General features: G+C 34.3%; 1 protein-coding gene across 3 annotated transcripts in view; it reads right to left on the bottom strand.

Moving 5' to 3' along the window:
* PTPN12 (protein tyrosine phosphatase non-receptor type 12) overlaps positions 1-14,237 on the bottom strand; it is a 69,760-nt gene that overhangs the window by 22,195 nt on the left and 33,328 nt on the right. For all 3 annotated transcript variants that reach the window (XM_056507430.1, XM_056507420.1, XM_056507412.1), the window contains exons 3-11: positions 12,573-12,649; positions 11,488-11,583; positions 10,454-10,492; positions 9,654-9,725; positions 8,192-8,251; positions 5,604-5,746; positions 4,143-4,209; positions 3,507-3,584; positions 3,316-3,414 (exon numbers count right to left, since the gene is read on the bottom strand). In XM_056507430.1, the coding sequence (XP_056363405.1) occupies positions 3,316-3,414; positions 3,507-3,584; positions 4,143-4,209; positions 5,604-5,746; positions 8,192-8,251; positions 9,654-9,725; positions 10,454-10,492; positions 11,488-11,583; positions 12,573-12,649 (731 nt within the window). The remainder of the gene's footprint in view (positions 1-3,315; positions 3,415-3,506; positions 3,585-4,142; positions 4,210-5,603; positions 5,747-8,191; positions 8,252-9,653; positions 9,726-10,453; positions 10,493-11,487; positions 11,584-12,572; positions 12,650-14,237) is intronic.

Genomic DNA, 14,237 nt, shown 5'->3' with positions numbered 1-14,237 from the left:
CAAGTGTAATATTTTCACAGCAGTTCTAACAAAGCCAATGATGGTGAGAAGCACAGCTATTGACTTGAAATACATGACAACATGATCAAGAATTTCAGTAAGAAGGGCTTCAGTCCAAGATTCTGTTCCAATTTAATTGTTTGGTAACTTGAAAGTACTACTAAGTGGGGCTGGGGAATAGTTCTGACTATCAAATTTAGCATTTGAATTCTTTTCTTATCTCCAAAAAATGGCTCCTGAGCACCAATTCTTCACCCTGAAATTTGGCTGCTGTGTGGTACTGTTGAAAGTACTGGTACCTGAGCAGAGCTTTCCTTATTTCAGTTACTTTAAATAATTATTGTTAAATTAAACATTTGTAGTTCTAGACATTTACAATAGGTATAACTATATGGTAAGAATATGCATTAAAGCATATCCTATATTTTCTACATTGTTTAAAATCTACCAAATTCTAATGGAAATTCTAACCCTATCATAAGTGTATTTTCAAACACTGCATGCTTTGCTGCTGACTTTTTACAGTATTGTTTCCAGCAGGGCAAAGCTGGCAAGTTCACAGGAACACACGTTCAGGATTGTGTCTGAGCTACTTCCCCATGAATGCTGCCCCTCACTGCCAATCAGATTAACCTTTTACTGGGATGTTACTGGCAAGCCCTGCTTCCAGAGCCCCTGGAAATCAACCCACTTCAAACACAGCTTGAAGCGAGAACAGCAACAGGAAAACAAAAGCATGAAACTGAGCACTCCAGCATTTCAGAGAATAATCAAATAGACTAAATGACACATTTCCTCCTCAGCCCAGAAACATCTCCTACTTAACAAACAGTAATATATCCAAAGTAGGCACATGAATTTTATTTGGAATTGTTTTCACTGGACATAATTAAAACCATTCACATATTGAGGATTTCAGAGTTGCTGTAGCATCTGCAGGCAGAGTAAGATACATGAAGGAGCCTTAGAATATTACATTGTACTTTAAAAGTTACTTAAAAACTTCCTGCCTTAGAATTAGCTCTTTAACCAAGATACATCCCAGAATGCTTGTTTCTTTTTAAAAAGAAAGCAAACTAGAAAATTTCTGGGGAAAATCAGACATTATATACAACATAACACTCCTGGGGGTAAAAAAGGAGCTTTGTCAGAATATCAAAGTGATGTCTCAAGTGAGCTTCAAAGTTTTGAGAATCAGGTTAAAACTACAAGAAAATATCTAACTGGATATGTGAGGTTTCCTTTGTAAACCCAGAAGAGAAGCTAAGCCTGTATCAGTCAATTCTTTGAAAGAAAATTTTCTAACAAATGGACAGTAGCAAATTTGAGTACCAAACTTTTAGATACATAAATTCTTCACTCTTCTTCATGAGACTTGTCCCCTCAACCTTTCTGCAGAATTTTTCAATAACAGTAGGAAGAAGCATTTCCCAACACAAAAAAGGCTATGCCTAGTCACACAAAGATTTACTTTGCTCTGATTCCAGCAGTGCCCAAAAGGGAACTTCCAGGCAAGAATAAGATCAGAGCAGACATACTGGGATCCTTCCCTAGAATGTTTTCCAATAGATTGCAACTCTGGAATTTCATAGGTCAGAGGTTAGTGAAAGTCATGGAAGAAGATTCCAGAATGGTGAGATATTCACCCCAAAGATACAGGCTTTCAGCTGCAAGGAGCTCTGCAATTTCATGCTGCATTTTTTATACAAATGTCACTGTTTAATGAAGTCTTTCAGGTCTCACTGGTATCCCTTAGAAAAAGTTAACAGTAATCAGCTTTCTGTTGTTACTCAGCCTCTGTTATATCCAACCTCAGCCATTTTTCTCTACCTCAGTCTGGCTGTTCTTTAGATTGAGCCTTCCAACACCTTTGATCCTTGTCCAGTTGTTTAATGTTCATATTCTGCAACATATTTTGAGATAAGCAGACTTGACATGCAGTCGGTAGTAGTCAAACTGCAAGGTACCCACACAAGGACATTACATTCTCTGCTCTTACTAGTTTCCAAGTAACTGCTAAAAGTCAATTTTCTTTACAATTTGTTCATCATAAACCAAGATTATATCCAAGTAAAACTCAAAACTCACACTACATCACTGCCTTTTGAGAGCTGGGATTTATCCCTCTCTCATCCCCATGTACATTACCTTACCATTTTCTCTTTGGTCTTGCTTTATTAGTCAGCAAATCATTCAAGCTATGCTAAGGACAGCTCTTGCCTTTGTTACAGAGTATTATCACATTGTGCCACTTTACTCATCTTCTGAAATAATTAAGTAATTTAGTATATAATAACAGGAATAAGTAAATAAGAGACATTTTTTATTCTATATAAGAGCACAGACACAAGTCAGATTTAAGTCAAATAATCAGAAGATACAGTAGACTCACTACCTATTATTTTATGATCAAAACTCAAGCACTTAGAAATCACTTCAGTACAAAGCTAATCAATCTGCATATACCAAACCCTGCCATGCCCATTTCTCAGGGGAAAAAAAAATTTAAAAAAATCACACATCAGCTTAATTAAACATGTAACAAATAAAAGCAGCCAGCCCTATCCATATTGCATTTAGTCAACAGGCTTCTTGCCATGACTAAAGACCTCATAAGTACTGCATGAACTGATATCAATTCATAGGAGTTAGCAAAAGGGTGGATGCCTTTAATCCAAGAATTGAAAACATTCTAGACTTCCTAAAAAACACAGTAGAGGACAGCTAAATCCCTAAAATAAATGGGATGCTTATTAATAAAAGCACATTTAAAATTGCTTCCAGATATTTCAAAGAGTCCTGGAGATACCACTCATACCCTCTCTAGACAGCTATGGAATCTACACAATTAGGGACAGAAAATCACTGAATAAACAAAACACAATCCAGGGACAAAGGGTGGGACAGAGTTCTGGACTGTGGGAGAGAAAGAATACATTAATCCAAAAAGCCATTTTTCACATAGTGCCCAGCAACAACCAAGAAAACATATCTAAATATAAAAAAGAGAATAAACCTACAGGAGACATGAGATTTCAAGGGGAAGGACAGAAAGACAAAAAAATCCTCAAATACTGTGAATACCAATAAAGAATATTTTTCCACTTCCTTCTCCTTTGTTAAAAGGATAGAGCATGAACCTCCCTGACAAAAGCATTTTAAATTTATTTTTCTCTCCCTTAATCTATTTCAATGCAAGCAGTACTTTAAAAAACATGAGAACTTAATAAGATCACACCATTGAACACTTTAAAAACAACTTCACAGGAGAATTTTCATCAGAAGCTAACAGCTACATATGGGAAAGACACCTACCACTCCATCTGCAATCTTCCACTCTGCACAACTTTCGTATTTTTGCAGTTGCTTTTCAAACAGTTGTGCTATGGCTCGATGGACAAGTTCATACTGCTCCTATAATAAGGTATCAGATATAAATTAATGCACAAGATCTTTACAAAGAATAGTGATATATTATCACATTCATTTTGAAACAAACTATATACCTTTGTTTGCACTGCAGAATGCCTCTGCGTCCTCATTTCCTGTATTAAATTAAATACATTGAATTCTTCAGGTATTTTCTGAAATACAGAATAAAGTTAATTACAATGACATAACTGTCAGAACAGCAATGCAAAAGCTGTTAAACATTAAAAAAAAAGTGTAACTTTTATAAGTAAAGCTAATCTGTTCTCTCCACACTGCAACTTTTGATTTTTTTTTCAAAGCAACTCCAAAGTGACATTTGATTTAGATCAGATGAGAGCATATTCAATATCATTAATATGACACTGCAATGATAACAATGCTTCATAATCTAAAAATCCCAGAATGAAAGTTATCCCTTTATATTTGAACTGCACAATACATCAGGGAGACTAAGAAAGTTAAATTCAAAAATGAATTTATATTGAAATTTTTTTTTTTTAAATTAGAATCTTATAGTGACCTTTTTAGATAAAAATTTGTTGTCAAAGGAAAGTTCATACTGAAACACAAATGCAATGAAACTAAACATACAATCTGTCAAGAGAGCTCCAGATTGTCTTAAACATTTCACTATTTTTGAACACTTGGAAGCTCAATCAATCACTTATGAAATTACAGAATGTCATAAAACTTCTTTTAGGATTCCTTACCCCGGCTTTAAGCAAATTCCATGTATAATCTATGGCACAGATGGCTCCTGTTCTTCCACACCCTGCACTATGAACATAAACAGGAAGGTGTTATATATTATTTAAATTTGATTTAAAAAGCACTATAATCTTTATATTTCAAAAGTTCATGTTAAAAAAAATTATTCAAATCCCCCAACCATCATTTTAATTTCACTCAGCCTGACACTAGTATCTTAAAAATAAAATCAGCAGAGCAAAATGCAGCATTCAATCTTTTAATGCAAGTTTTCATAGCCATTTGGAGCTGCAGTCGTGAAAGATGATTCAGTGCTGACAATTTTATTGCCTCTTTCTTTTGTCACACTATTGCCAGCTACTACTGTTTCATCAGGCGTGGTCTTCTCCAGGGTTAATGATAAATGATGTAAAATGGCAGAACAGATCTCATTTTAAGACTTGCCACATTTTTCTGATTTAACACATCTGTATTTTCTGCTTTTTAGCTGAAAACATAAATCTGAAAGTTTAAGAATGACAGCAAACTATCTTCCTTATTTTTCCTAACTGTATTAATTCCTGTTTTACACACGCAGAGTTATAATTCATGCTTATTTATTACATTATAATTACACTGTTGTAAAGAATCAACATTCAGAATTATATTGACATTCAAAAAGATCAGGACAAAGTGAATAGATTTCAGTCCTAAGTCAATTTATGGTTTTAGACCTCATTACAGAGTGACAACTCAAAAATATAATGCAGCCCTTGAAGATAATAACTAAGCTTGAAGGAGTTAATAAGTCTCATTAATTTAACATGTCCTGGCTTATAAATCTGAATTCAATTTTTCCTGACATAACACATCAACTTTTGCTGCTTTAAAAAGCATAAAAAACAATAGGCAAGATTTCCAGATAAACTGTCAGAAAGTGTCAATTAAGCAAAATATTTTCATAGCAGTTCAGTCTCAACAGTTCTTCTGTTAGCCAAATTTCAGGTCAAGGATGAAACTGTTGTTCAGAAGTATAGACTTCTATAAACTGCAGCCTGCTCATTAAAGATCTTTGTTGTCATATTTGAAGACAGACAGAGAGTTCTTAGTGATGCACGTGCTACATAGTCTCTCCTATAGAGAATGGAGCCTTTACTCCCAAGCTGATTTGCAATGATCTTCAAAGTCTGTTTTGTCTTCAGGAGGATTTACATCTTAAGAACCTCAAAACGGGTCCCCTTTCAAGGGCTCATTCTTTTCTGATTGATATTCTATCTTAAACTGAAGTAGAAGCAAAATTTCACTGTGGCATCAGTTTTAAAATGAAGCCTGTATGATTTTAAGTTAAATTTTGACTTTTTTTTTTTTCCCAAGTAAAATAAATAAGTTCTGACTTAGAACCAAAACTAGCACATCCCATAACAAAAGTCTAGACTTCAAAAAATGAAAATGCTTATAAACAAAAAGATAAATGTATTTGATACCTGCAGTGTATGCAAATAGGAACATCTTCATGCTCCTGGTATTCTCTCATCAAGCTGATCATGTCCAGAATAGAATCAAAAGATGAAGGGACATCATGGTCAGGCCAGTTAACATAATGAAACTGATAGACACTACGAGTCTCCTAAGGGAAAGGCAGGGAGAAAGGTGTTAATGATAACACATATTTGAGTTCGCAGCAAAGAAGTACTTCTATGAACCTTTGCTTTGACAAGCAAAATCATTTACTGAATTAAAAAACCCTACAGCTTATACCACTTCAAAAAATAGAAGAGAAATTCTGAAGTCATATTTGAAGTGCTGCTAATACATAAGAAGATGCCCTAAGGGACAGTTCAGAAGCCCCTCTCTATTATATGGGTAAAGAACCAACAATGCTGCTGTCCTTACAGCTATAATTTGGAAATGAAGAAAGCATCTTTCATGTGGTCTTTCTATTTGTACTTCAGTAACTTACACTGAGGAAAAAAACATGGGGGCAAAGGTGTTGTTTTGTCACATTACAAAATAAAGTGTGTGCACATGTGCACAGGCTCACAGAAGGAAATAAAAAAAACTACAGAAATAATTAAGACCATATCTAAATATGGATCAAATTTGCAACAATAGGTACATTTTTATTCTAGTAACAGGAGCTACAATACAAGGTAAGAAGCAGATTTTAGAAGAGCTTAGTTACTCAGCCACCTGAATCCCTGAAAATCCTCTCTTTCACCATTATCCAAAGCCCCAGCAGAACCAGTGCCTAATCCTACTGCACCTTTCCATGCTGGTGTCACATGTCTGGGTTCCAGTATAACCCTCAAAGTAATGTACTGGAGAGCATGAAGGTTTTGACCCACGTTACAGTCTACAGGTTTCAAGACCTACACTACCTTCAGTTTAGTTAAGTGAAAAACAACATAGCAGGCCTCTTGAGCATGGAAATTTTTCTATTTTTGATGCTTGACTTTTCCCAGCTCTATAGAAACATCATAGCTAGTTAAAACAAGAGAAACACAGCCTAAGAAAGCACAAAGTAAAAAATCTAGATGATTATGCAAAACCAGGGGCATCAGTAAAAACAAAGAGCTACAGCTTTATCTATTAAGCTCCACCAAGAAATTACACTTAATTACTTTTAAAAAGACCAGTGATTTTTCACATTAGTGTAATGGTCATGAAAAAAAGGGGGTTGTTTTTTATATGAAAATCAAAAATTTAAAAGAACCTTTATAGTCCTTTTTTTCTACTGCCACTTATAAACTAAGCAACCAAAGTTCTTTCTTGAAAATAATCAATTTTCAATCAAATTGGTTTTCCTTTTAAAAACTAAAATAATTTTGTAGATTAGTGGAAATTGCAAATCCTTTTGCATAGTTTTTTTCATATGATAATCCACTGCTAATGCTACAGAAGTGACAAAACATATAATTATTCTGAAAAACCTGAAAGCCAACTTAAAAGGATATTACTTTATACCACAAATACACTTTTCCTCCCTGATGCAAGGCTATGCTTAGAATTCTTCAAAGAAAGATGAAAAGTCTGTAGTTAATTTTACAGGAATGCTCAAGCAAATCTGCTACATAAATCTGAAGAAAAAACACTTTATCAGATGCACATATCAAATAAAACATCTTGTTAACTCTTTCAGTTAAATTGCTCCTCAAAGGAACAAACTTCTGTTTCCTTGCTAAGATCAAAAGCTCAGCACAAGCTGTACCTTTTTATTGCTGCTCAGTTTTTAAGCAGTACACAGGCTTCTAATTGGGACAGAACTTCCCAAAGTCAATAGCCAAACATCATTAGCATATATAGGATAGGCAAGCAAAATATACATCAGCTACAGTTTCTGGTGTAACTAGTTCCTACAATACTCAGGTATTAAAAGGAAAGCAAGTTCTGCTTTGGGGTTTTTGGTATCCAGCTCTGTTTTGAAGTGCACCATTTCAAGAAAGGTCACAAACCCCAACTACTACACAGAATTTCTGTTATTTAAACTGTCTCACAGCTCAGTCAGTTATGAGCACCAACAGAAACTGATTAAGTTCATGCATTCCTAGCAAATACAGCAGACAAAAATTATTCCCCAAAATTACTCCCCTCATGATTTCATAACTGCTGTGGTATCTGTGGTTGAATTGGAACAAGACTTTGCTAAAGAAAACATAACCACAAATGAGACTACTCTGTAATAAGTAATTTATTAATGTAGATTGACAATTAAAATGACAGGTAGGCTGTAAAACAGACTGTCATGCTTTGTGTTTTACAGGAGGGCTCTACAGTTTTTATTTACGGGTATCTGCTTTTCAGTCAAATGAAGTCTGACATCCAACATTTCAGTGTAAGCTTATAAGAAAAGCTTAGGCCATTTGGGTAAACAAGAATATAGATAAAAGGCAAAGAATTTCTCTATTCCTCCTCTATATACTAAGATTTTAGCATCACTTCCAAACATTATCATTTATACACATAATCAGCACCTTAAAAAGTGAAGATACTTTCATGAGATTCTGACATTGTATAATTTTGGAGAATTTTGAGCAATCATTGAAGGTGAGACCAGCAGTGACTGTATACTTACATTTTGAAATTCAAGTAATAACGTCCTAATGAAGTAATCTGTTCTTTCTTGCTCAGCTTCCTAAACATGAGAAAAAAAGAATGAATTGGAAAAAAATTATTAAAAAACATTATGCAACATACATATGCAACAAACTTTAAACTCAGGGGTCTTTTTTAATTTATTGGTTTTGTATTTATGATTTCCTCAAGAGAGGGGCAATCAAAACACTGATTAACACACCAGCAAGTCAGCTTGCTGCACAAGATGTGCAAAAAGCATTACTTCCACTTAAACGTGGGTTTTGAAATTAAAGCCTTGTCTGCTCCAAAGTCATGGATAAACCATGTAAGAATATTTCTGAGTACCTCTTTTGCTTCATTTCTCTATACTTCTAATTTACAGATTGCCTTTCACAGCTATTCCTCTATAACACTTTTGCTGTATAAACTTCAGCCTCTTACCACTTTATCCTGCAATATCTCCTTTTATATTTTCCATTGTTTTCAATTAAGGGTGCAACTAAAAGAATCACTAATTATCTTGGTTGTGGCCAAAAAATCTAGCTTCTAGCTCACAGAATTTTCAAATCTTCCTTTGGAATGTCAAGGAAAATTTATACTGCAGAAATCAAACAATATTATTGTAGTTTAAATATCAGTAACATCAGAATTTGAAGATGCCTTTAAAAACTTCGCATTACAGCTCCCCACAGAGAATTAAAACCATATATGCAGTCTCCTAATCTGTTTCTATCTCCTCCTGGGAATGTACCATTTCCCATCAACAACTGCAACACTTTGCAGGTTTTAAAGCAATGCAACCCACATACATCAAAGTACCTAAAGGTGATAGATTCTCAGCTGTCAAGAAGTCAATTACAACAAACACACAAACCCCTTTCACCAGTATCACAAGGAATAGAGGAAAAAGCAGCCAAATTTGAAACAACTTGCCATAAGAAAAAGTTACTCAGAATCTTTACAATAAAGACTAAATTTTGCAAGTATATATTTTCCTGACAAGATGAAGTGTACTTAATTCTTGTTAGACCACTTCAAAGAATTATTAGCAGCTGAATAAACAGGCATGTAAACTTTCTTAAACACCTTGAAACACTTCATGCTAATTAACCCAGTGTTGCTTTCAGTTCACTCAGAAAGTACAAGTCATAACTGACAAAACAAGTGCACAAGATTTTGATTTCTTGAGTATGGTACAGACATTTAAGCAGCATATAAAGCTCAAGAAATAATACATAAAAAAATACAAGACCAGGGGACACAGGTTCCCTTCTTAAAAAAATAAACTATCATGGAGGATTCAAAAAACCATACAGCTTAGATGTGCACACTCCTTTGAGAGTCCTTTTGTAAAATTTAGTACTGAACAACTAAAAAGCCCATTACAAACAGTTCACTGAACAATTAAGTTACAAACCCACTAAAACCTTGAAAATTAATTTATAAAGCTTTATACTTACACAAGAAACACGAAACGGTCCAAAAGTTACAGCTGCTTCTCCATACAGAGGCCAGTAGCGTTCACATTTTTTCTGTTAAAGCAAAAAATCCTAATTTAATTCATGTATGGTACTGCAAGATGATTAACAGAAGCAGAGCAGACAAAATCACAACCCCAAATGCCTTATTCTGGACTTCTTTTAAGATAGTAAAGTAAAATAACTTTTCTTTTGGATAACAAGAGAAAAAAAAACCAAGACCTCAAACAACTACATAAATACCAGCAAAAGAGATTTTGCAAATTAGGACGAAAACTTCATGTCTGCCTGTACCATATGCATAAGCATCATGCAGAGGGGAGCAGTGAAAGCTTAGTTTTTGTGCAAGTTGGGAATTCACAATTCTGGATTTCCTTCTAAGGTCATACGAATAAAGAAGAGAGATTTTTTTTTTTTTAATTGTTTTTGCAGCTGTATCAATTGACAGGAAATTCTGAAGGACTCAGGATTTTCATAGTTGGCCTACATCCCACAAAGAGCAAGACACTTTTTTCCACAGTGACATGGCCAGAAACAAACCCTTGGTACAGTTCTGTACACTGAAGCATATTCCACTGAGATGGCACCTAAATAATCATGTAACCCTACCAATGGGCAAAGAAATGTAGTCTAATGAGCTATTTCCTTTGTACAGAAATGTAAGGATAAGCTTTCTCACTTCATCTGGCATATTATCAGAGTTATGGATTTGGCATATGAAGCTTCACAGCTATTGCCTCATATGGGCAAAGTTCATTTATTTTTGTATTTAGGACACATACCCTTCCCATTTCGAATTCTCGACAGGCCATTACAATTATCTGAAAAGAAAAAAAAGATGCTCCAAGTTAGATGTTTTTGGAACATGTCACTTAAACCTACACTTCACCACTTGCTTCTGTTAGGCAGATATTGATACACTTTAAGTGGTTACTGTGGAAGAGACTAACTATTAATATTTTCTTTCCTGCATACCCATGCTCTTCTAATTCTAAAACAGTAACAAAGTTTCATCCTTCACAAAATCTACATCACTAATACCACATTTCAAGGCTACTTAATTCAAATTCACCGTAATCCTGTACAAATACCTTATTTATTCAGTCTGACTGTAAAGTCTAAACTTATAAAAATATAGAACCAAGAAACATAGCTATATTTGCTTAAAGTGACATAGAATAAATGAAATATGAAAAACTCCCCAAAAAAACCCTGACCATCAAGCAAATTTCTTAGGTGAACCTATTTCAGAATGCATGAGTAGCATAATAAAAATTCATCAACAGGTAAGCTATTTGTTACAGTAAGTAACCATGACTTCAGTGTCAAACAACTCCCCCCCCCCAAAAAATTTTCACAAATAATTTGTCAAACATATCCAATTTCCACAAGTATTTAAAAATTAATTTTTGACAAAAGCTGTTTAAACAGATGTAGAATATATAAAACAGTAACTAACCCAAAATTAGCATAAAAAGAAAGATAAGTGGTTTGGGGATATTTTTTGTTTCACGTGCTAGTTCTGTATTTGATTTTGTCAGTCTACATTAAGTCAGAATTGTAAGGTCTCCTACCTTACAGATGTAACCAAACAAGAACCTATTCATAAATATGAAGGACTTAACAGTCATTCAACAAAATTATTACTTTGAATTTAAATTATTAAGCTGAATACATAATTTTAATGCTATTTAACTACAAAAAGCAAATAATCTAAATCACTGATAATATTTTGATAATAATAGCCAGCTTAGGGAAAAAATTACACAGAGTGCCATGAAATAAGGTAACACTGAATTTTTCTATAGCTACTTACAGCAACGTTGTATTCCCATATCATTCTCCAGAAGTCTATGACTGTATTGGCTAAGGGTCCCTGGGTAGCAACATATGCTTTTGGCCCATGTACTCCCTGGGATTGCAGAAAGGAACAATTAATGTTTATAAAGAACATTTATCTGCACTGAATTAAAAAAGGTTTTGGCTTATAATGGTGTAAAATTAGAATATCCTTTTTAAAAATATATAACAGGAAGCATCAATACAAAACATGACTCCTAATTATGGTGGTAATCTCAAGGGAGCCCAAGATCAAAACAGCTCCAGCACTGCCAGAGACTGTCACAGGAAATAAGTATGTTCAGATTCTGAAGATTCCCTTTAAGTCTGCATTTTCTTTGTTACTCAAACATTCAGTGATGAAAAATTGAAAATCTTGCTTCAAAAAAGCATCCTCTCGAAAAAATTTAAGTTCCTCTCTCCCTGTAATGCATTGCAAAAATATAAAATTCTAGAATTTATTTTAGATAAATTTTCACTACATTAATGTTCAGCATTTCAAGCTAAACATTCATGCAGGAAGATTTACAGGAATACCTGTTTCTGAAAAATAAATACTGAGTAGAAGCAGCATCAGAATAAAGCTACAAAGACAGCTCAAGACATTAATACTTCAAAACAAAACTGTAATAGGCTTTTAGTCAAATTCTGGCCTCTCTTTACAAATGTTAGAATGTTAATTCCATTGCCACATTTTCTCCATGAACAGAGTGATATGTACATTAACATACACAATTTGTCAAACATCTCATTTATGGTTCCTAGAAATGTCACCTGTTAAAACAACTGCATCTGAATTTTCCTGCAGTACAAATCTCCAATTCACTTGCCTGCCACTTTAAAAACAAGTATTTTACATTATATTTCCACTTTGGAGTAAAATCAAAGCTTTAAAGATTGTGCTATAAATGGTACCATATCTGCAAATTTATTCAAGTCATAATAAAAGAGTATCTTCCTCACAGATTTAAAGGCTTATGTTAGACTATAATATTAAAACTGCACTGACAAGAAAAGAAAGCTTAAAAAGAATAGAAGAACTGCTTAACTAGTACCACATACCTTAATAAAGTTTGCATTGATGTAGTCTGAATCTTGTGGGGGAGTTTTTAAGGTCAGTTTAACTCGGCTGTGATCAACTAAAAAAAAACCAGACCAAGATTTTTTTTTTAACAAGGATTACAACACATGTAAATCAATACAGAACAGTAAACATAATACACATAGAACATTAAAGAATATTTTCCAAAGTTAAGTCACACAAGCAAGTCAATACATTTGTATGTGTCAACCAACTCAGGTAGTGAGTGATAAGCACAGTAGCTCCTACTGCTATGTGCTTCTGATGCTCAAGTTGACAGGGTACCACCTCCTGGAATTCCAAGAGCAATTCATTACAAAGAAGCAAAATAGAATTAATCAGAAGCCATCAAAACTGCAGTTACACAACATTAACACAGATCATGGTGGTCAGAATTAAGATACTTAGGGAAAGCAGAAAGCGCAAAACACCAGAGCACATTAAAGCAGCTGGCAGCACTCAAGGTCTCTGCCAAGGAGGAACCCATCAGGTACCACAACAGGAAACAGGCACCAGGATTTACTGCTCAGGCACAGACTGACCCCTATCCCCCAAATACTGGGCTGGGCTCTTTGCTAGAGCAAAGAAATAAACCTTCTGAACTAGAAAGCAGCAGATTCCTTCATTCTGGGGTTTTGGACATGTCAAGTTTCTACCTCAAACATTACTGATTGTCTCAGAGAAAGTTTCTGATAAAACCAGCAGATCTTTGGAGAGCAAAATTCTCAGCAATATAAAAATGGCCTTATTATTTGTTGACAGAATAAACTAAACATTTTGTTATTCTTCTTGGCCTTAAAAAAAATTGCATCTTTAATACAACAACTTGATTGTTACTAAAATGGTGTAGGTGGTTAGCAGGTTTGCCAGTATTTCCAGCTCTTGTTGATAACAACACTTATTATATAAAAATTTCTCAAACTATCTCTACAACAGAGGCTCTTTTAGTTGGAAATCCACATCAAAAAAAGAAATTAATCTTTAAATGGGGCAACAGAAGTATCTGTAGAAACAGCTGCTCAAGCAATTTGTTACTTTCTGCACCCAAGGTCAATTCCTCAACAACAGAACAGCTGCTAAACCTTTGATTAGACCTAAATTCAAGAAAAAGACAAAGAACAAATACATTTCAAAAGAAAAAATATGGTTATTTGGGTTTTTTGTTTTGTAAAAACATCACTGATAATAAAACAGGGAACCATACCCAGAAGAAGTAAATGCGAAGAGTTATTTCTATACAGAAAGCTCTCCTAAAAAACTTGCAAATTGGTGAAATTTTTCTGCCAGAGTCCTCATAACATGCAAAAAAAATTGTGCTACCATGTAATGCTTCTTAAAAAAGCACAAGTGTAAATTATGAGACTTTTAGATTGCAAATCTAAAGACAACACACCCATATAAAGGCCTAGAAAAAGCCCTTAAAACACATTGCACTGTGTTACATGCAGAGATTGTAAAAGCAAGAACATTCTCTAAGCATGAAATGGTGTCACACACTTTATACTAAAAACTGCTTTTAAGTGGCAGAACAGACTAACTAAAGTAGCAGGCTAATGAGGGATCCTATCTTCCCAGTAGATCCAAAATTCTAGAGCAGTTTCCAAATGTCATCGCCATCCTGTCTCTCTGTGTGCCACAGAGACTCT

The sequence above is a fragment of the Oenanthe melanoleuca genome, chromosome 1A (genome assembly GCF_029582105.1).
Source record: "Oenanthe melanoleuca isolate GR-GAL-2019-014 chromosome 1A, OMel1.0, whole genome shotgun sequence".
NCBI classification, from domain to species: domain Eukaryota; kingdom Metazoa; phylum Chordata; class Aves; order Passeriformes; family Muscicapidae; genus Oenanthe; species Oenanthe melanoleuca.
Note: the sequence above shows the minus strand (reverse complement) of the source record. Positions and strands in the feature narration are given on the sequence as shown.